Consider the following 24010-nt stretch of genomic DNA (forward strand, 5'->3'; position numbering starts at 1 on the left):
TGAACTGTTTATGTAAACCACTGAACCCTTTAAAGATGATTTTTCCAATGTTTAGCTTGCTTGCATTTAGGTTATTTGCTGCTAGTGTTTTATATCAAATGATTTTCATATATGCTACAGACGGGCAGTGGTTTTGAAAACAGACCTCTTGCCCTCTTTTGCAAGCTGAAGTCACAATGGATAAAGGTCTCAGTGTTGCTTGGCAATAGTTTTTGTCCTTCCAGATGGATGCATCCTTGTTCATGCTCTACAGTGACCACACAAATGTTGACATTAATCACCTTTAACTATGGACATGATCCATACTTGTCTTTATACTGAACGTTATATCTCATTTGAAATCTAACAAACTTGTTTTGGGAAACGTAAAAAAATAATAAAAAAATCTAATGAAATATTATAATTTTATTAATTTTTTTACAATTCTTGCCAAAATATAGTGTGCAAATATTATTTCAGAACTGTTTTATGAGGGGGTAAATCAGTTATACATTATATACAACAATAAATCTAAAGTATGCAAGTATGTAATGCAATGTAATGTAATGTGTATAAGCCACACTGTAACCAAGCTAGTCTATATATAAATAAATAAATAAAAATTTTTTTTTTTTTTAAGTAGCCTACTAATTGGGTTATGTAATCTAATATTAATTACTATTTTTAAAAGAAGCATTACAGAATAAATGCTATAAATGCTATGTATTAGACCTATTTATGCTTCTAAGACATAACTGAATCATGTGTAGCCCTACAAATGCAATTACCGCATGTTTATATGTTATGCCGTCATTTCAAAGACTCGCTCAAGAATACTTAGCCTTACTTTTTTATTTATTTTTATTTTTTTTACGGGAAATGCTCTGAATGGGCGACGCATGTCTCCTTTTGCCACCAGAAGAGGGCAATCCGATGCATAGCACTTGCAAAAGAAGATGACTGCACCAGTGCTGAGTGCAATCACACTCACACACTCCTCTTAAAAACCTGCTTCTGTTTTTGACAGATGTTCGGACAATGCATGGCGAACTGAATGTGGCTTACAGCACCATCTCTGAGCTCCCGTAATATCAGCAGATATCAGGAATACATCACTCATCCTGCGCACAGCTTTTTTTTTCTTTTTCTTTTTTTTTTTTACAGGACATAAGAAAGATGTTTGCATTCCTCGCTAGGTTTTCTTCCTAGCTGCGCACCTACAGAACATCCGATGGTGCGCTTTTGCGCAAATCTCTCCAAACTTTCTAATCAAGTGGAGGATATTGTAATGTGAAGGATATAGCTGATACGCATACATACGCTCTGGAAATGTTCTTGTTGGACGTTGTCATATAAGTAAACCTCAATGTTTGTCCCTTACGCTGGGAAGAGCTCTTAGGATTTCTCCGTTGTTCACTTGGACATGTTGCGCAGCGGCGCAACTGCGGGATTGAAATAACGCTGCTGTTGCTGGAGTTTTCCGAACCTCGCCAACATCTCGGGCACCGCAGCTTTGGGCAGGTGCTTCTTTCTGAGTGTGTTTGAAGACGGTGCCATGCGGAGTCTGGGATCGCACATCGAAGGGCTGTAAAACCTGCAAAAAACGCGACATTTACGCAGAGATGGGTATGTTTCCGTTGATTTGCATGGCTCTAAATAAATCCATACATTTAGTAAGGTTGGTTTTCTGTGATCTGTTGGCTTTTTGGATACAGTTGGCAGTACTGTGACGATATGAGGTGTATATAAAAAAACCTGCGGTTCACACCATAAGATCGTTTCTTAAAATAGCTTTGCTGTGGGTTTTTATAAGAGTGTGCATGTGTTTAAGGCAAATGAATGAAGCATATTTGAGTGTGTCCTTGATAGCACGCAACTTTCATCATGCAAACCTGTGAATACATCATATTGGCCAGCATTTATTGCAGCATATTACATTTTGCGCGGGTGTTGTGCTTGTATATGATCAACAGGCTTTTCTCTATCAGATGTTTTGTTGCCCTGACTGAATTCTCTGAAGCTCATAGATATATTCTCATGGATAACTCGCATCTGTTGGAGAGAATCGGTGCTGCCTCATATGTGTCCTTGTGTATCAGATTGAGTAAATGCAGATCTCATTTTAGGAATATAGCACTTAATAATTCACTATATGGGATACAAATAACTACATTTATTTAGTAAAATATGCAGTTATGCATAAAGAATGCTGTCAGTTCTTGCATCCTTCAAGAGATAGAGAGAGGAAAAAAAAACCTCTAGACTTTGATTGATGCTTCAGAGCAAAAGATGCTGTCATAGTGGAAATCAGTGATTTACTGTTTGATTTTATGCAGTCATTCATGTACCTTGGAGTGCATATGCCTTATTGTAGTCTCTTAACTGTTGCTTGTTTTGCTGGCCCCTTCTTTCTATTGAAATTTCAGGAAAGAAAGAATATCCTTCCATTAGATGCCTTTAAAATCATTCTGTAATTATTGAGAGCACAGATGGTTGTCCCCATCATAAACAATCATAATCAGATCATAAATAATACCCCGCCCCCTTCCTTTTCCAGTCATCGCCCTGCATGGAAGAGTCATTCATTCAAGTATGGCTTGATGAAATGAAACGATGCTAAAAGCAAAAAAGGAAGTGTGTAAGAGTGAATAGGCTGAACAAATGTGATGCTCGTATTCAGAATATGAGTATTGTCATCATAATGGCTTGATGTCGTAGTGTCTTTATGGCTGTTTACTGTGCAGATGATGTAGGTGGATGTTCACTTCTGCGCCTCACAGGTGTGCTGTTCACTCAACTCGGTCAGTTCAGCCTTATTCTGCTGACATTTATTACACTGACTGCTAAGAGTAAAGCTTGATAAAAATAAATAAAACACATTTAGCAGAAATGTTTGGATGAGCGTCACAATGAAAAGACTATAGTTCTTATTGTAACCTAGTGCATCATATTAACATGACACTGTTTTCTGTTAAGGGATGAATACATATTTTGTTTTGCGAGTGGCGCAGCATGTGTTCACCTCTTCCACTCTCTCCCTGAATGCAGGGCTCGGGACACCCCAAACATGGGTCTTAAAGCAATATACTCCCAGACTATTACAATATGTCACCCTGAAAAAAGACAAACGGTAAGAAGAGAGAAATGCTGCGCAAAGAAAATCAAGCATATTTTTAAGGCTATTAAAATTGATTGCATCATAACAATTTAGCACCCCAACACAATTCTCATTATAATCAAAAAAATATTCTCATTGCTGTAATACAGTATTGAAAATCTTTTTTTTTTTTTTTTTTACAATCAGCATAATTTTAGTTTTATATTTTAACTATAATTGTTGCAAATGTACATGTCTAAATAATATATACTTTTTGTTACAGTAATGCGATTTTATTTAATACAGTAAGCTACTGATTGTGCTTAATGGTCATAAAAGTCAAGTCAAATTAAGGCTTTACTAATTGTTTCAAAGCAGCTTTACAGTGATAACAGGAAAACGATTCAATGATGCAAACCGAGTTCATTTCGGCTGTACAGCAGATCTAATAGAAAGTCAGTTCAGTGTTGATTCAGTTCCATTGTAAAGATAATCAATTATTAAATTAGTTAATTTAATCTGTAAAGCAGTTCTGCAGAATACAGTGATGTCATTGTCCAGCTCAGCTCAGTTCTCATAATATTGAGAAAAGTGTAAATGAAAAAAGTATGCAATGAAAACAATATTTCATTATTTCATTATTTTATTTATTTATTTCATTATATATAATTATTTAATAAAGAATAATTATCATTTAATTAATCATTATTAAATAATTAAATAATTAATCTAATATTTTTGTATCCATAATTTAATTCCAAATGTTTTTAAATTATATTCTAGATTTTCATTTTCTTTAGATTTTTGATAGTGTGAGATTTAATCTTTGTAAATGTGTTTGTTTTGTTTTTAAAGCAGTATCTGCACTGCGACTGCTGTGAATGCCATAATTTTTAGCAGAATTTAACTGTCATGTCAGTAACATGTTATGTTGCTGTATCTGTCACTCGGTTATGATACCATTGTCCCACGCTGGCACACTTAAACAAGCTGTAAAGAAATATTATAATAGCACAGCATGAAGAACAACTACTTACTGTCACATTCCTGTTAAGTACCTCAGTGCAATATTACAGCGCTACATAAAGGATAAGACCCAAAGCTAATTCCTCAATCCCCCTCCTCTCGTTCTCTCTACCTGTCTCGCGTTACCGTCCACAGCACACTGAAAGACATCTGGACACATCAAGTGTCCCTTATTAAATGCCTAAGAGCTTTCCCAGGTAATAGAGTGGAGAGGGTGTCAGAATAGATAACTGGGGAGAGAAAGACAGAAACATGTCAGCGAATGAGAAATGGATGCAGGAAGTAGCCGTATCTGTGTCTTGGTCTTGATTGGTCTTGGTCTTGATTGCCAAAAAATGTGAAGACAGTTTCTCGGTTACGACCTGTGCTGTCAGGGGAAATTAAAATGTGGGTAATGGAAATATCATTAAGTTTGATAGGAGGAATAATAGTAAAAACAATCTTTAGATGTGAAATCTCTTTTGACTGTTGCACGTGGGCTCCTATTTGAATGTGATGGGATTACTTCAGAGCTGTTCAATTTTGTGTCAGATTATCTTTGTGTGAGATTAGCACTGCTGTTTTGGGATTGGCTGTTTTTTTTCCTGCTCGCACAGAAACAAATCACAGATGGGATTAGAGCTGAAAAGTTGGCCACCGTTACAGTGGTATTTTCTGCAGGGCTCTGTTGATGCTGTATGTACTTTAAGTTATGGTTGTAGTTTATTGTATGCTGTGAAAGTAATTGCATGAGAGAGTACATAATCTTGACATAACAGATCAAACCCGTCTACAAAGAGGACAGTTGTGTTGCTCAGATATTGCTCTTTCATAGCTTAGGATAATGCTATACGAGAAAATAAGATCACTGTTGTATCTCACTTATTTCTTTTAGGCAGCAATGACATGAATTGGAAAGCAAATGAAGATTTTTGATGAAGTCTTATGATGTTTCTCCTGAGATGAAGACCTATCATCTGTTTCCTGTAGAGTTTCAAACGAGATCTCAATGAAAGTCTACCATTAGATCCAAACTGTCTGAGCTGTGACAAATTTTATCTTAAATTTGTTTAGACACAAATGAGTTATCAAATGAATGTGGATAGTAGCTCAGATCATTTGACCTTGGGAGATTTGACATTTGATAGCAGACGTATTTTATTTACATATACATTGAATTAGAAAAGAAATGTGAGATTACTGAGGTCTTTTTCCTTGCCGCGTAGGAAAAACAATTGAGATATTAAAGGGATCTCATTTAGATTTTTCTTTCCCATGGGTATCTAGCATCCAGCCTGTGAGATTGCTTTCAGCACAGAAAAGGCTTTGCAGAAACTGCGGTTTTGAGACCTGGATTTGTGGACGCGTTTTAATGTTGGTGGCGTGATGAATGAGTTTTAAGATCAAGGGCTGGTTTACACGCACTGTTTGACTGCATTTTGGCTGCCGTTCCTTTATCGTGATGAATTGGATGCAGGAAGGTGGGGGAGGCCAAGATGCACTTATGCTATCATGCATATATGCAGCGAAAGACAAATTAAGTGGAGGTTTTCAGGTTTGGTCTTTTTGTACGTTAAAGCATGACTCATGAGGGTGACTCCAGCCGTTACGCTGTGAGAGTTAATTAAAACTTTGAGAATTTGCATGCAAACCCTATTGGCTTGTACAGTTGCTCCTTGTGTCCTTGCGTACCTTTGCATAACTTCATTTGATCTTGCCCAAGGTGTTCTGTGTAACTGGTAATATTGCAGAGACTAAATTGATTTACCTGTCCCTCTTTTTCTAATTAGGCTGTTCTTGCCCTCCCAAGTGACATGTGGAATTTGAAGGGCTAGAATGCTTTACAAAAAGTGTGTTCCGGGTTGTCTATTGGATTTTTCACATGTTAAAATCCACCTACGAACATCGAACATCCTAGCAACCACATATAGCAACATGGCAAAAACACTCTATGAACTGTGGTAGATTTTTCCCTAAAGCTAACTACGTCTTTATACTATATTTATACTCTAGCGCGTCTACAGTCGACGTCGGCCGAGTCTAACCCTATACCCTAGCGCGTCTACACATCGACATCGGCTGGGTACTAATCCTATACTCTAGCTAGCTTGCTGCGCGGCAAAAATCGACAGACAGACTTCAGCAAATGTCCTTCAAATGCTTTAATCACTAGTTGGTTAATGTCATAATGTCTTTTCCAGAGAATCCAGCCCCAGTTTTAACTGAGTTTGTGAGTCATGCTCGCACTTCTGCCATTGACTTTCCTGCAGAAGGGCTGGACTGATACCTTTTGAAAGCAGATTCAAAGTGTTAGTTGAAGAAATATGAAGAATTGCTGAAACCAGTGAATAATCAAAAACAATAATCAAGTTAAATAATAACAACTAAATTTGAAACGGTCTCTGTAGTGATCATTGAAAATGCAGCACCTGGCCCACATGGAAGGGGATGGAAGTCTTTCTGTGTGGATTGTCATTCGGTTGACTTGTTGGGCTGATACGTTTGATTGTCAGTCTGTGATGGCACTCTCCTCGGTCTGGCTTTTGATCCATCCTGCCACAAAATTGCATAATGCAAGGCAAAATTGTCCTTAGGAAAAGTCTCAAGTGAAAATTGTGACCTTTGCACTGTCTCAGTCTCCCCATGCTGATCCCTCTTAGAAGTGTCAACTTCCTCTTTCAGGAGGGCTGCTGCCGGCCCCACTTCCTCTTTTATTTTTCTGCAGTCCTCCCACTTGTCAAGGCAGCTGTCTGAAATTGTGAACACTCAGAACCGCAACACTCAAATTAAACAGCTTAATAACTAAAAATCTCATCTGGTTATCAACACAGCAGTTCTTCATTTTATTAAAAAGCTTAGTCCTTCATTGCGGGAAAAAGCAAGCATTCTTCATTGCAAAATGCAGGAAAAAGCAAGAAAACTCTAATTAGAATACAGTGTATAATGTAAACAAAAATAATTCTTTGTCTTTTTTATTTTACAAGAAACCAAAATAAAATGACTGCAAATCACAATTTATATTTAACTTGGTCACACAATCTCATTCTCATACAATGCACAATGCATAAAAAATATCTTAGTTAAACATAACCCAAAATCTTAGAATCTCTGCAATGGATCAGTTTTTTTCACACTGTCTCCCACAAGGGATAGCGGGATACAAATTCTAGACGCCTTCAGATAGAAAGTATAATATTTAAACACGTGTAGTTAATATCGTACTTGTACGTAACGTAAGTTTTATATATCTCATATACATAAATAAATCAAAGTCTGAATCATAAAAGTTTCTTCATGACTCAAAATTTCCTAATTATCACAGAGTGCTTCACAGATGCATTTTCCTATTATTATGATTTATAATTTAAACAATTTCTGCATTTTTTTTTTAATTGATTTCAAAATGTAAGAATTCATAAATCTCAGGATAACAATATTGATCTATTGATCTTGTTTCAACTCTTTCTCATTTCTCTCTAAATCTTTCTTTATATTCAATCAGAATTAAAGTTTTATTCAAACAAAAAGCAAGTTTCTTTACTACAGCATCTCTGGGTATTTTCCCTCCCAAATCTGGTTTCCAGCATGACAAGTTGCTATTTGCAGGACAATGACAGTTATGGAAGTTTTATTGACAGCTTTCTGGGCGCACTCTCAAACACAACAAATACAATACTCAACAAATACCAATTTGGTTGAATTTAACCATAATCATTGCCCTTAATAGCCAAGGTATACTTCTTTTTTTTTTAAATCCTTAAATCTTTTAAATGTGTGGAATGGTCCCTCTGTCGAACAGGGTTCTGCAGTCTGACAGAATGAAGACAACGTGGCTCCTCGTCCCTGTCCAGCCGACAGAGGGAGATTCCGGGGACTCCTGGAATTGGCTCGCCAAATTGTGTTAGATTTTTCCCCTATGCACCTGACTTAGGTTGAACCTGGTGACCTTGATACCTGAAAATATTATACTCAGTTGCAACCTAAGGCTGCAATCTAACCCCGCCTCACAAAGAGTCGAATGACGTCTCGCCCCCTATCGAACACTATCACTTGGGAATAAGGTCTCTAGTGTTCTTAACGCGATCCACACTATCACTTGGCAGTAAGGTCACTAGTGTTTTGCTATATTTAGCTTGCTTCCCTAACTAACCTGCTGCAGCAATAATCGACAAACAGACTGACTTCAGCAAATGTCCTTTAAATGCTTTAATCATGGCCGGGGGATCTCAGAGCAGTTCTCCAGAGAATCTCCCAAGAAGAAGCAAGGCTGGAGGATCTCAGACAAATTCTAATGAGAATCCCACCAGCGATCACAAATACAACAGGTTTATTGAATAGGAGAATGGCAAAATTACATGAAACATTTCTTAATTTCCCCACGATTTGATTGGTTCTTCATAGACAAGCCCTCTTGTTACTAAGTAACCACAAACTTTCAAGATTAGACATCTGTCTAGTTTAATTTCCCATATTTGTTATTTTTATACTCACATAACCAAAGTCCACACGAGTAAATTCACTGGGAAATAAGCCTTAAGTTATGTAACCATAAACCTCGGCTACTTTGCACTGTTACACGTTTACTTCAGACTAGTCACAAGAAGATTAGGGACTGTGTTTTTCTCTGATTATTTCAAATGAATTCAATGGCAATTTGCAATGCCACACAGAACTGATTGTTCTGCAGATAACAGGTTGTTCAGTCGGCCTACGCTCAGTCTTCAAGACTATTAGATTAGCCTTTTTCATTCAATTGACCTACACAAAATGTTTCGATTAGATCTGGATCTGGAGGCTGGTAAACAGTGGTCAGGCTGGATGATTCAAATGCATTGCTGCTCACCATTGTACATTTATACAATTACTTTTATATTTACTCAATAGTTGTAATATGATTAAAGATTCAGATGGTACAGCTTTGTTCTGGCCACTCAAGATAAACCAATAATTTCCTGTTTTTGCTCCAAGAACAGCAGAGAAGATGCTGTTATCACCTTTGGCACACCCTTAGCTTGAAAAAAAGCTTAATTTCTGCCTAAATTGAGAATCTGATTAAGCATAAAGAGACACTGAGCCAGTCAAGGAGGGAATGGAAATTTTCACTGTCCTTTATTGATCGACAAAGATGTTTTCATTTATTTATTTTCTTAAAATAGCAATTTTGTCTCTCTTATTATTTGCAGAATGAAACCCATATTTCTTCTTGGGAATACAAAAGAAGAATTACTTTGCTGGTCACTGTTTTCCATGCAATGACATTGAGTAGGGACTGAAGCTTTCAAGCTTCAAAAAGAACCAAAAGCACTATAAACGTATCACAAAAGTAGTCTGACTTATGAACTATATTCATATGATAGCTTTGTGTGATGAAAGGACCTAGATTTACATCATTATTCACTAATTATCTTTTTCTCCAGTGAGCTGTTAACCTCTGCGACCGGCTCATTGAGTCAGTTATTTGAGTTTGAGAACCACATCGGTCCAATTTGTGAACAAATCGTTTGAATCACAAACTATTCAGACCATTCATTTTGGAACTGGATTAACCGAATCATTTGACTCAAAATAATGATTCACTCATCACTCAATCTCTACTTCTCTAAATAAATTTAATATGAAATGGTTTTGGAAGTACTGTAATGTAATGGCAACTGAAGTACTTTAAGATTTTGGTACAGCATGATAAAGCACAATTGATCAGTTAGTATTTTCTAGCAATGGATTTTTGATTGTATCCTTGTTTCAATTAGAGAACAAGACAATCACAAGGACATACAGGCATCACTCAGCTCTCTCTCTCTCTCTCTCTCTCTCTCTCTCTCTCTCTCTCTCTCTCTCTCTCTCTCTCTTCTGTACTATTGGGATACTCGAGTCTTTATTTTTATCTGTAGCTTACTTTAATTGACACAGTAGTCTTCTTATCAGAAAATGTTCCATGTCTTTTGTATGTATAGTATGTGTTGATTTCATACTGTGAACAATGAACATAGAGAACAGTATTCTTTTAACTCAACAGTCCGGTTTCTCTAGAGAGTGTTTATTGAAGCCAATGTGTAATTATGGTTTTTGAAGAAAGCTTAAGGGGAATGTTTTACTCTACTAAAGTTACTCTTGCCTATTAAGCTTTTTTCAGTTCACTGTAAAAAATTTGTAACACTCCCAAATCAAAAATTTCAATTGACCGATAACATCTAAATTTTTCAATTGGCCCAAGTGAAAATCTGTACATTTAATTTTAGAATTTACAGAATTTTACTTGGGCCAATTGAAAAATGTAGATGTTATCGGTCAATTGAAATTTTTGATTTGGGAGTGTTACAAATTTTTTACAGTGTTGCTTCAAGGTAAAGGTGTATATTTGCTTTCATTTTTAATTAAAGTACACAAACTAAGCATGGAAAATCAATTGGCACTGGCATATTTTAAGAATGCCAGAAGAACAATTTGCATAATAATCACATTTAATGTAAAATGAAAATAAGTTAAATAAAAATTCTGACTTGAAGCAAGACAAGTAAGTTCATACTTTCCTCCTCCGTACAAAATTTTATTGGTTATGTAATTTGATAACCTATGAAATTGGCTATGCAATTTGACTGAATCATGGCTTATCCCTTCTTTCTCTCTGTGTTTAATGCAGGATCCCTGGTGAGATCCCGCTGGCTGATGATCCCCCTGCTCGTGCAGGCCTGGCTATTGGCTTCCCAAGGCAGAGTCCGAGAGAAACCATGTCCTCGAAGCTGCCGCTGCGATGGCAAAATAGTGTATTGCGAGTCAAATGCCTTCCGTGATGTGCCAAAGAATGTTTCTGTGGGATGCCAGGGCCTCTCTCTGCGGTACAACAGCTTGGTGAACCTCAGGGCTGGTCAGTTTGCCAGCCTCAGCCAGTTGGTCTGGCTGTACCTAGACCACAACTACATAAATGCAGTGGACAAACAAGCCTTTCAAGGTGTTCGAAGACTAAAGGAGTTGATTCTCAGCTCCAACAAGATCACACATTTGGAAAACAACACATTCCATTCGATCCCCAATTTACGCAATCTGGACCTCTCTTACAATAAACTCCAAGTCCTGCAGCCGAATCAGTTCCAAGGCTTGCGCAAACTTTTGAGTCTCCACGTCAGATCGAATTCCCTAAAGACGGTTCCCATGCGAGTGTTTCAGGATTGTCGAAACCTAGAGTTCCTTGATTTGGGTTACAATCGATTGCGAAGTCTCACCCGTAATGCATTTGCGGGACTTCTCAAGCTGACTGAGTTACACTTGGAGCACAACCAATTCTCAAAGATCAATTTTTCTCATTTCCCAAGGCTGAACAACCTCCGTGCTTTGTATCTGCAGTGGAATCGGATAAAGTCAATAACCCAGGGAATTACATGGACGTGGACCTCTTTGCAAAAGCTGGACCTCTCTGGGAATGACCTGCAAGTGTTGGATTCAAGCATCTTCCAGTGTCTCCCTAACTTGCAGACTCTTAATCTGGACTCCAATAAGCTAAGCAACGTGTCTCAAGAGGCCATATCAGCTTGGATCTCTCTTACTACCATCAGTCTTGCAGGAAACATTTGGGAATGCAGCCCCAGCTTATGCCCCCTTGTAGCCTGGCTAAGAAACTTCAAGGGGAACAAGGAGACCACAATGATTTGTGCTGGACCAAAGGAGGTTCAGGGTGAGAAAGTCATCGAGGCTGTTGACACACATGGTATCTGTAAGACAACTCCCACCACTTACCTACCGATCTCCTCCACTGTAAGCTCCCCATCCAAACCTGGACGTTTCCCCCTGCCCACCATGTTCAGGGTGAATGAGAAAATAACTCGCAAAAACCCTGTTGCGCCTTCCCCGACAGCTGCTTCCCCACCCATCCCTGAGCAGGACTTTGAGCATGTTTCCTTCCACAAGATAATAGCCGGAAGCGTTGCCCTCTTCTTATCCGTGGCCATGATCTTGCTAGTGATCTACGTCTCCTGGAAGCGTTATCCCAGCAGCATGAAGCAACTGCAGCAGCATTCCATGGTGAGAAAACGCCGGAAAAAGGCACGGGAGACAGAGCGCACCCTCAGCTCCCCACTTCAGGAATATTATGTGGACTACAAACCCACAAACTCTGAGACCATGGACGTACTGGTCAATGGGACAGGACCCTGTACCTACACCATCTCCGGCTCCCGAGAATGTGAGGTATGATCCGTCGCCCTCCTAAAACCCATTACCACTGCGGGGAACAAGAGGTAAATGTCCAGTCGATGTGAGGCAAAAAAATGTGTTGTCTCCCCCCTTTTTCCGCTGCTAGCTGTTCCCCTCTAATGGGTAGGAAACATGGGTCAGTGCATGGCAACTTGAGTCCTATGTTCTCAGGCTGTAATCAAAGATTTATTTACCTCTTTTTACCTCAGGTATACTAAGATAAAACATCCTCAAGCCAAAAACACCTTGTTATATATCAAACAGCAGCACTGGTTTGGGAAATTTTTACTCTCTACTGGCTTAAAGCAAAACATTGAGTGCTGCTTTTAAAATACACCACTGATTGGCTACAAAAAATCATGTAGTTTCAAAGTTTCAAGTCTCTGTGCATTGCTCCTTTCCTATCCTCTGTGTGTTTTTACATTATTATCAACATACAACACCCCAGGCAAATGGCTGCTGAGTCAAATTAATTGTGGTGGCCTGCTTTTTTAAAGAAAAGAGACGGAAAAAAGACATTGATGAAATGTGAGAGCTAATATATTCGTCTGGTTCCTAGACACATTTTTGCCTCATTTTGGATTCAGTGGTTTTGGTAGCAGTGACCAGATTATTGAAGGGTTGGAGAGATTTTCCTTAATCATGCACTTTGTCAGACAAATCAGCAGTTCAGGACATAATTAAAGGTACACATCGCTAATCCTTACGTAATCCGCCACATGGCTACTCGTGGCTGCTAGACATTTGTCTTGCAATTGCATCCCATAATTTATGCAGTCTCATACATTCTCCCCAATAAATATGATAAGGCACAGGTCCAGACATAGGGAAAATAAACGTAGAGCCTTTTGCTATGAAATAGCTAATCAGGGGAGTCAAGGTATACAAACAATACATATTACATTTCTATTCTAGCCATAGAACAGCAAAAGCAAAGGCAATCTTCATGGTAGGTCTAATTGTGCATGGCTTTCAGCAAAGGTCATCTTGAGTATCATCTCCATCACATTTCCACAAATGTTAGAACAAGGTTGAGATCCATTGGGTGCCTAACTTGTGGGACAGACATCATTTTGTCTTGGATTGTTGATTCAGCAGATTGTAGGTAAATTCGTATGGCAGTTAAATTCCCATTGTAAGTAATGAACAAGCCCAAGGGATGTATTTCAACAGCTCTAAAATGTGATAAAGCTGGTTTCCTTTTAGTTTTGCAAAGGAAGCAATAACAAGGAGTTTGTGTGAAAGGTCAGATGAAATAATTGTTGACGTGAATTAATGAAATTCACAAATGGATGGAATTTACAAGTGTTTGACTAAGAGGCTAAGCGATTTGTTTGGAAGTGCTATGGTGATTGTCTTTGCTTTTGCACCAATAACATTTCATATTTAATTTTAGTGGTTTAATCTGAAATGTAAATGAGGTGCTGTGCTTTTCCACTTGTGTATTGTTGCTGTGTTGATTCATTTGCTTTATGGTCTTTTTGTTGTTAGTATCCATCATGTCCTTTGCCCCCTTTGTTGCTCCTGTTGATGTGTTGTTCAGCCTTTTGACAATTGTTTTTTTTGTCCGTAAATGAAAACTGCAGACCTAAACCCTGCATTTTAACAAGTCACCCATACCACTATGTGTAACAGTGATATTGGGTGATTTGTGTGAATGACCTTTTGTGAAGCATGTGTTTTCCCTATTGCTAAGAACCCAAAAGGGAAAGCATATAATTTAATGTACAGTATTATGTATTCTACTTAATGCTAGGATACAGATAATTATGGTTTTCAGAGATGTACAGCCCTGGAAGAACATACCAGATTCATAGGGTTATTGTTTTGTAGTTGTAGACACAGCAGAAAACATGTGAAATGCACTATTAATTATTTTTTTTATCTTTTGCAATATAGGCTTTTATGAAGCTCCAAAGTGAATCACCATTGTTTGAAATAAGATGTCCTATACACAGTGAAAGACACACGAACATTTCCTTTTGAGTAAATCTGACTGAATCCTGATGCTTTTAGAATTTAGCTACAGTTTGAGATTCATTAATATTGGGATGCAAATTCCTTAATCTGGAATATTTGGTTACATCCTTGTGCAATGGGAATATATAATCAATATCAATATGTATAGTCTGTCTAACTCTATGGGCCCTATTTTCCGATTAAAGCGCATGGTCTAAAGCGCACGGTGCAAGCGCACTTAGGGCTAGTTCAACAATGGGAAAAATGGTCAGCGCCCGGCGCATGGTCTAAAAGGGTTGCCTCTATTCTATTATTTACATGACAGAATTTGACTGAACGCTTCTCCAGAAAGGAAGCGGATCTGCTTGTGCGCGAGGTTAAAGTGTGCAAGCGGACCATCTACGAGACAAGCCGGATTCCACAATATCTTTATGTACACAATAATAATCTTTTACAATTTAATCTTTTCATTTTTAATATTTTCCATGTTTGTGTGCTGCTGTGTGTCCCTGTGTGTGTAATAAGCAGAGTGTACGCGCGTTGTGGACCCGCCTATAGGCGCACATTACTAACGCGCTCTTTAAATAACAAAAAATATATATATTGTGCCATTGACTTTAGAACAGGTTTCGGTTGGTTAATGGCGCTGTCTATTTCAGTTGCCTCAAAATAGCAACAGTGCGCCTGAACACACCTTGTTTTCAGACCAGCAGCCCATGGGCGAACAGATGGGCGCAAATGCATTTGCTATTTAAGCAACGTGGTGCAGGACGTGAAAATGATAACTGCGTCAGGCTGAAACTAGTAAAAAAACACTTGCATTGTGGCCTGGCACTGCATTGCACCGGGTGTATGATAGGGCCCTATATATCTCTCTCTTTAATCGTGCAGTTGCTCTCCTTCTTGAGTTAGATGAGTCCCTGGCAGCTTTTTGTTGACAAGGCAGAACCACAGGAAGTCCAGGCAGTTGGCCATTACTGAAGCCCCTTGTTGTGAGCAGTCAGGCTGCCCATATTTACAGCAAGAAGGACGGTGATTCTATCTCGGAAAATTGGAAGTGTCAAAGAGCGATATCAGAGACATAAAGCTATGGATGTCAGAAAGCAATTTTTATCGAACGGTGATAACCTGTGACCTACTGTGACCATGGTCAGAGGCATTGCTCACACACAGAGATACACAGAAGAGAAGAGGTATAGAAAAAGACTGAATGTGAACTTTGTGCTGACATTACTGTGTGATTGACGACTGGACTCTCTTCTACACTCACAGCGATAGATCTGTTTGAATGGGTAGAGAATAACAGATGAAGGACGCAGGGTCTTGTTCCATTTGGAAATGAATGCTTTGCACAATCAATATTTGGAAATATGATTTTTCATGTCTTTTATAAATTGATGGTGTATATTTCAGTTGTAGTTTAGCACAAATGAGGAGCTTGAAAGCCCCATGTCACTATATGCAGAAAAAGTAATCTACTTTCTGCCTGACATCTCCTTCTCTGCTCCATGGAAGACAGAAAAAAAAGAACTGATACGACATGAGAGTAAATGATTTTTTTTTTTTTACTCATTCACCATATTTTTTTTGGTGCGGTTTCTTTGCAGAATTGCTGTGAATCCCTTTGACACTTCTGGTAATGATGTAAGTTTCAAATGTAACTAACTAGGAGCAGCTCAATTCAAGTCCACCATGATATTTTTTGGCCCGATCAAAAATGTGAGTTTGATCTTACAACTTCCTATCTGTCATTGCAGATGTATTAATGAGCAATTCGTTATTTGTAACGGCACTGTGAAATCCCTGCCTAATCATTGTGACCACGTTTTGGCGTTTCTCCAGAAGCAGAGATACTGTAAAAAGCCAGTGGGCTTTGGCAGCATTGTTTCAGCGTATTAAAATGAACAACAGCTTCCCTGAAACTACAAATGTCCTCTTTAGCAGAACAGGGCCCTCCCAGAGCTCTCTGTTGGGTCAGCTCCTTTTGCTCCAAATGGCGAAGCCTTCGTCCTTGAGTTCTGGACGGCTTCCCGGTGTTTTCTGGCCCAAGCAGCAGTGCTTCACCTTTTCCACGGCAACTGTCCCGGGCAACCCGACCTTACTCGATGGGCTGAGTTGGTTAGTTTATACAAACACAGCGCTGGGAATTAAAGATTCGTGGGCGTGTTTGTATCGGTGTGCATATCCTTTTCAAGGACTTTTGCTATGAATATTCAGTCTGAATGTGACTCTAGAGTAATTCAGGCAACATATTATCTCTGTTCCAAGACCTACTTATTGAGCTTTCTACTTTTTGGGCATCATAGGCATGTTCCTGATGAGAAGGACATCTTTATTATAGTCTATTGTAGTCTTTTTTTCTTTTCTTTTTTAATCTTATTATCATCAATGCTTAAAATAGTTTTTTACTGCTTAATATTTTCGTGAAAACAGTAATTCTTTTGTTTTCATAACTTGTTGAGAATGAATTTGAGATATAAATCTTGAAAACAAAAGTATCGATGTTTCCACTAAAATGTTAAGCACAAAATACTGTTTTAAGCATTGGTAATAATAGAACCATTATTAATAATTGAGTAATGCCTTCTAAAAATCTATTTTACTAGTGTGTTTGATTAGCAACATATTAATTCTAAACTTTATTGGAATGAATAATGAGTTGGCTGTCCTGTGCATTTCATGTGTACAATTTCATTGTAGTACAATGTTTCAAATCAGACATTTATCAGGTTCCAGTTTAGTTCGACATCTGCCTGAGGCAGCAGACAGCAGGACAAGGTTTTGGAGCAGAGCTGGTGTGTATTTATAATAAAAGTGAAACTCTCAGGAAAGAGGTGACATTTGAATGCATAAAGATTATATTCGCTCATTTGGCATCTGGAATGCTGTGCTAAATGAACATATGTCAGCTACGAACAGTCCTTTATGAACAAGAAGTGAGAGTGATACTGCTGCAGTAGAAAAGTTAGAAGGAGGCATCTAAACAGATGTGTAAAATTTCACAAACTTTAAATGTACAAAACTAGGCCGCAAGGTAACAAAATATAACCTGGAGGCGATGCAGCTTGGGTTGTTAGCGTCAACTTGCCAGGGAAAGATGCTAAAGGCTTTCCCGTGGATTGAAAAAACATTGCCATGGAAAGCAGAATCATTTAGGAATGACATTAACTGTAAAAACAATGCAAGGTACAATAATGTTCTCAGGCTGAATGTGTCTTCACTGGTGTTACTGCTAGTCAAGTCGTTGTAATGTAGGGAGGGAATTGATTAGATTGTGATTGTGAAAAGTAGGTTGTGATATTATATCTTCATGTTATTCTCTTCCCGTGTAGCCTTGGTTACATCAAGGAATTCTAATACAACTGGAGGGAGCTTTCCCATTCAGCTTTCCCACACTTTACTTTATTAATTTTAGAATAGCATATCCACCTTATTCCTACGCCCCATGACGCTTTGCGCGAATTATGGGTGTGACTTCAGTTAAGCTGTAAACAAAAGAGCTGAAAAGAGCTCTTGCCATAGATATTCTTGTTATAACATGTCACGTTAAAATACCAAGTATAACGTTATTCTCATGATGTCTGAAAATAAATCATGAAGGAAAATTGACAGCTCATCCAGTCAAACTGACGGATCAGCTTTATTTATAGGGCAACTTTATGATTTGAAATGATTCGTTTCAGCGTTTTTGAATGGAAGTTCCCCAAACCGGAAGTGCCACCCATAATTCAGAACGCAGTAAGGTCGCCAGGAATAAGGTGGATGCTGATGAATTGTATGATAAGACCAGGAACATTTATTATTAAATTAAAGTTTGGTCTTTAACAACTCTTGACTATGGAACAGCTTTAGTGTTTCACTTACTTTTCTTCTTTTCTCTTTCTTTAGTTTTATAAATTAAGGAAACTGAGCATTTTATAGCACTGACTTGTCAGGTCAGATAAAATAAAAGTCACTGATGGGTGTTTAAAGCCTAAGCTTTAGCGGTGACTCTCGAGCAAAGTCAGACCTCTTGTGAATTAATGAATTGATAATGAAATTCAATTATACAGTTCCATTCAGGCAAGCATTCAAGACAAAAGGTATCTTTCAGATGGTTGTCGCAAGTCTTGACCCTAGATGACTGGAACGCTGCTGATACTGTCAGAAAGATGGTTGAACTAGGATGAAAGCACTTGTGATATTGATTCTAGGCGAGACCATAAGAGATTTCATCATTCATTTGATTCTGGTAGATAGGTCATACTTCATAAAACTCTGCAGATGTGCCTAATGAAACGAAACCCTTCTGTTCTCTTTTCATTTGTTTTCCTTTTTACTACATAAGTGATTTAAAACATAATTATCCCCTCTGAATCTCATAATCCGGAAATTATTCAGATACAATCTAGAAAATACAGTGTTCTTTGGACACTTTTGTCACTCGAAAAATTGGCTAAATTTCTTTGCATTAGACAACAAACTCACAAAACTATTGCAGAATAATTTCTCTTCACTTTTCTTCAAACCTTTTGCTCAATTACATGTTTTTTTTTTTTTTTTTTTTGGTGATTTTTAGTTGGATGAAATCAGTTCTCCTCAAGTTCAACATTAAATGATTTTAATGATTTTAACTCATTTTACTTCCATTTCTGAGTGGAAGAGAATATTCAGTGGAAAAAAAAAGAAGAAAATTGGCAGGATTTAATAATTCATCGGGAATTGATTGGATTGTAAAAAGGCTCAATATAATGTGGTGGAAAAAATCCTTTCAGAGGTGGAATAAGGCATTAAATTATGATGAAAACAAAAACACAGTTTATTTCATTGGAATAACATGCACTGATGAACTGTTCACAATAAGACAAGAAATGGGAATTAGGAAAGTAAATTTAGTTGTTGTTTTTTTTGACTTAAAGATATGTTATGGAGTACATGCTGATGTCATAAATAGATGATTTCTGAATTGCTTTTGCAGTACAGTTTCATTAAATGGCCTAAAGGAGAGAGCTGTGCACGTGACTATTTAATTTAGTACATATCTACATAGTAGATAAACTAGTTTATTTCAAAATAGCAAGAGAAAACTCGCTTTCCATTAAATGACCCCCTTTAAAGACCCCTGTTAACGCACAAGGGATGGGAAAATAAAGTAAATACACCCCCCTCCCATCTCTGTCTCTTCTCTCCCGCAGCCTCCCTGGTATTGGCAGTGTTTTTGGAGTGTGATAAACAGTGCGAGACACACAAACACACCGTGGCAGACAGTGTGGTGGAGATGCACCCTTGTCTGTCTGAGCTTCCATTGCCTGGCAGAGAGGCACGCAGCTGTGAGGAGGCCATCGCCTTCATTGTTACAGCTGAGTGTAAAAGCTTTGTTTTGGCTGGCCACGCAGCTCAGGTGCCTGTATTGAGTGTGGGATTGAGTCCAGACCCACAGCTGCATGCGTTAAGGAAACTCAATAGCACTTCTTCTGGAACTGATTAAGGTTTTAGCACAGTTTGATGGAAACTAGTTAGGTATATTCTGATTAGAGAACAACTATTCAGCACTAATCTCCTAACTACGCTTCAAGTGCAACATAGAAAATGTCAATTGAACCACGCTTCTGCATTTGGTAAGGTCATTTCCCAAAGATCTGTTCTCTTTAGTGCTTCATTTGTAAATTACCCAGTTCCTGGACAAAGACTGGATGTCAAATCCTAGTGTTGTGCAAGATCCAGTCACAATTGGCACAATTTCTTAACATTAGTTGAATTTGATGAAGTAGCACAACTGTCTTCAACATTAATGATGTTCAACATTAAATCAAATCAGCATAATAGAATGATTTCTGAAGGATCATGTCACACTGAAGACTGGAGTAACGATGCTGAAAATTCAGCTTTGATCACAGGAATAAATATTACATTTTTATTAGCTATTTTGAACTGTAATAATATTTCACAATATTGCTGTTTTTACTCTATTTTTAATCAAATAAATACATAGCCTTGGTGAACAGAAGATATATATTTTTTCAAAACCATGACAAAATCTTCCCAACCCCAAACTTTTGAATGGTTGTGTATGTAGAAAGTAACATTAAATGAGATAAAGAGTTCTTGTTAGCTATTTCATTTTCTAAATGTAATGTAGAACCGTACTGCGAAGTGTTACTGATAGCCTTAAGCAGAAACATATTTCAATTAATGTTACATTATATAACCAGAGCTACAAATGGTCAAATTAAACCTTTCTTAATAGATTGATATTTAAGTCATTAATCACAGACAGATTCACCTTTGCTGCAGCTCTCAAATCAAATATGGTCTAGTATTGGTTTTGACGTCCTGATGTTAGGTTACAAGACACTGGAGAACATGTTATTTGTCAGCCTGAACTATTATTATACTCTATTTTTCATAATCAGATTATAGATTATAGCAAGCATTTCTTTCAAAGATATCTGGGGTGCTGGATCTGGCTTGTTCTGGTTCAAATGAAGTCTTGAATCTCTTCACACAAGACATCTTTCTTGGACTCTTTGCTCAAATGCTCTCACATGTCATTTTCCCTATTCTATCAGCACTGCATTCGGTTCTCTGCCGAGGTTCACTGGGTTGATTGACAGGAAGGTGATTTCATTTTAATTTAGGGCCCAAACCCCCAGTTGATCCAGTTCTGACCAAAGCCAGTCAACCGTTAACCGCCCCTCGCAAGTCTTGACATGTATTTTCTCTGGCCGTGCTGTGTCTGTTAGATTGAATCCATCAGATAGTTTTAAAAGAGAATGTGTGTGATAAAGAGACAACTTGATGACAATATTATTTATTCATGCAGTAACATTTCATTTTGCTCTCTTAAAGAAACTCTCTTTGGCTGCATTTACATTACATGGTTCAAGTGACCCAATTCAGATGTGGCACAGATCGGATATGACCCAAGAAAGTGTAAGCAGGAAAAAAGCACATGGATTTTGATATTCTCAGATCAGTTTCATGCCTCATTCATACTGTATGTGGAAATAAATCTGATATGAATTGGATACATGAATTTGCGCATCCCATGAAAGAGGACAGTTTGGATATTCCCGTCAATGAAAGTCAGTCATACATCATTGAAAAAGCGACGGTGGCGAATGGACACCAACCGCGATCGCATGACTCTTTTCAATGGCGCAATGGAGGACGGATGCTCAACTTAAAGTTTTGCTGACCTGTAAAGATGGTGTGGAAAGCAAAAGCTTGTATTATCATTTCGTCTGCGTCCATTGCAAATCGCTCTCTTTTTACTTCCTGACTTTTCCAGGTCAGTACGTCTACCTTGTGTATCGCCAAGTATGGAAATGCAGATATCGGATATGGATCACTTTTAAAAAATGTAAGCTGGTCGTCAAAAAAATTCGGATCTAGTCAACGAATCGGAAATGGGCATCAAGACCTGCGGTGTAAATGTGGCCTTAATGACTTCACAGCCGCATTATTATATCATGAACCATCAAGTGCACTTTCATGCCAATGCAGAAACCAGCACAAATGTGATAAAGATGTTTCTCGGCAATATCCTAAATTATTTAACATCTAAGCAGCGCTGCAACCATCAAACAGATGCAACGTGTTGCGGAAGAGTTTTCGGTGAGAAAGTGGCCTGTCTATCAATCTGGGCTTTTATTTGGAAATGCAGCATGGGACCAATGAACGTGAGACCCTAATCGTGTTTCCTTCGGCTAAAATAACTAATATCTCCACATCTTTTTCCTTTTCTGTGACCCAAAGGCATTGCGGCTCCTTAAGGGGCCGTTAAAGCCTAATAAGGTATTTTTCGTCCTGTGTGCTAGAAGCAATTCTCATTGGTTTGGCCCTAACATGGAGGCATTTGCTATTTTTTCGGCCCTGAAATGAGACGATTAAAGTTTTAAGAGCACTTTATGCATTCGAGACTGTCAGGTGGAGTGACATCTTGTCCGCGTCCCACCTTTCCACTTTCTTCGGCCTACCCGCTCTTGCTCCCACGTCTTCTAGCTGTAAAAATCAACACTATGTCTTGGAACCGCAGTGGAATGTCAACGAGTGATGAGTCACTTTGCACCCGAGCACATTTAATGATGCGACCCGAAGCGGGGCAGCCAGACTCGCTGCAAGAGTCCCTTCTGCCTTTTATTTCTTTCTCTGCTTCTCCCTGTTTTTTTAGGTCAGTCTCCTGTTCCCTTTCTTCCATTTCTGTCCGTCTTTCTTCTCAGTCAGTGAGTGATTCGTAACTGTAGATTTGTCTCTAAATTATTTAACTAGTTCAGCTTTTTAAGTTTTTATCCACTTTTCTTTGGGAATTTATGTATTTTAATCAGATCTGGGCACAAATGGAATAGTACCACTGTTTCTGCCAAATATGGGTGACCTTAAAAGTTATCTTCCATAAGAAAATAGAACAGAACATTTTTATTTGATTTATTTATTTTTTACTTTATTTTATATTTTTTGTAATATCTTGGAAATCATTTTTAAAGTCAGTATATTATCATAACAATTACTTATTAATGTGTTAACCAATAATGATCTGCCTATTTTGTCATTTGTTTTAGGCTGCTGTTGTAGGTAATCCATTGTTTAACACAATAATTCAATGCTGGCTAATGTTAATTGTATAAAGGTTATGGCAGTAATAGTAAATAAGGATACATTTTTATAAAGAAGCAAGTGCAATCTTGCATTCAGGTGCACACTTATACACTTAATGTTTATCATGATATCCCCCAATAAACTTATCTTTAAAAAACTTTAAGATGCCGTCAACTCATTTTTCAAAGAAAGCAAACGGAATGTGGATGAACGGCCCCAATTAAGGTGTTTTGTTTCTCACAGACAAAAATATTCTCCCATTCCTTTTGCTTTAATTAGATCTGTCTGAGACACAAAGCAAAAATCTGATGAAGTGCCTGACGTTCGCTTTAAGCCTGAAGCGCAAAAGAGTAATTACCTGGCCTACTTTGCTCAAACCTATGTTCCTTCTCAGTGCTCTGTGAGCATTTTGCATGCTGTAAACGCTTCACTTATTTTTAAGCGCTGCCAAGCATTCTGACAAAACAATTCAACGTCTGCTCCACTTCATCTTTGTGCCTCTCCAGAGGTGAGGGAGCCTGCGTGGATACTTCACATGCTCTCATTGTGCCGCTTCTTGGCGTGGAGCGGCAACGCACCGGATATCACAAGTGCCTGAAAGTGGAGACAAGAGGCAAACCTCTTCATTACAGTGAGTTTTGGCCATCAACATTTAAACCGCACGGCATAATTGAGAGCCTTCTGTGCTCTGTGAAAACAAACAAAGCAAAACCGTCACGTACCACACCTGAAACTCTTGGCTTTCATTGTAAAACTGCTCAGTGTCCCTAATGTGACGGCCATTATGCTTGACTGAAATGCATTTCATATAAGTGAAAAATACCAAACAAGCTGATATAATGTACTGTATACGCTTATGTGCCTATATAAACTGACAGGTAAACATTCATGCCACAATATATTTAATTAAAATGTATTATTATATCTTATAGATATTATCTATCTATCTATCTATCTATCTATCTATCTATCTATCTATCTATCTATCTATCTATCTATCTGTCTGTCTGTTTATCTATGTCTGTCTGTCTGTCTGTCTGTCTGTCTGTCTGTCTGTCTGTCTGTCTGTCTATCTATCTGTAAATTTGGTTAGTATAAGTTGTATTTAGTAGAATGTCTGAAGTCGACCTTCAAAATAAAGTGTTATCTCTATTTTCCATCCATCCATCCACTTAAAGGGGCTATATGTAGTTTTCAGCGGTGATG

The 24010-nt window shown here is 38.0% G+C and overlaps 1 protein-coding gene across 2 annotated transcripts in view; it reads left to right on the forward strand.

Moving 5' to 3' along the window:
• The first annotated feature begins 858 nt into the window (after nucleotides 1–858).
• The window catches only part of LOC311279022 (leucine-rich repeat transmembrane neuronal protein 4), a 124654-nt gene continuing 101502 nt past the window's right edge, over nucleotides 859–24010 (forward strand). Inside the window, exons 1-2 of one of the 2 annotated variants that reach the window (XM_084390251.1) lie at nucleotides 859–1605; nucleotides 10722–12312. In XM_084390251.1, coding sequence (XP_084246377.1) covers nucleotides 1602–1605; nucleotides 10722–12268 — 1551 coding nt within the window. In that variant the 5' untranslated portion in view covers nucleotides 859–1601 and the 3' untranslated portion in view covers nucleotides 12269–12312. The remainder of the gene's footprint in view (nucleotides 1606–10721; nucleotides 12313–24010) is intronic. The other variant, XM_084390250.1, reaches the window with a different exon arrangement.

Source organism: Rutilus rutilus (genome assembly GCF_951802725.1).
Source record: "Rutilus rutilus genome assembly, chromosome: 19".
NCBI classification, from domain to species: domain Eukaryota; kingdom Metazoa; phylum Chordata; class Actinopteri; order Cypriniformes; family Leuciscidae; genus Rutilus; species Rutilus rutilus.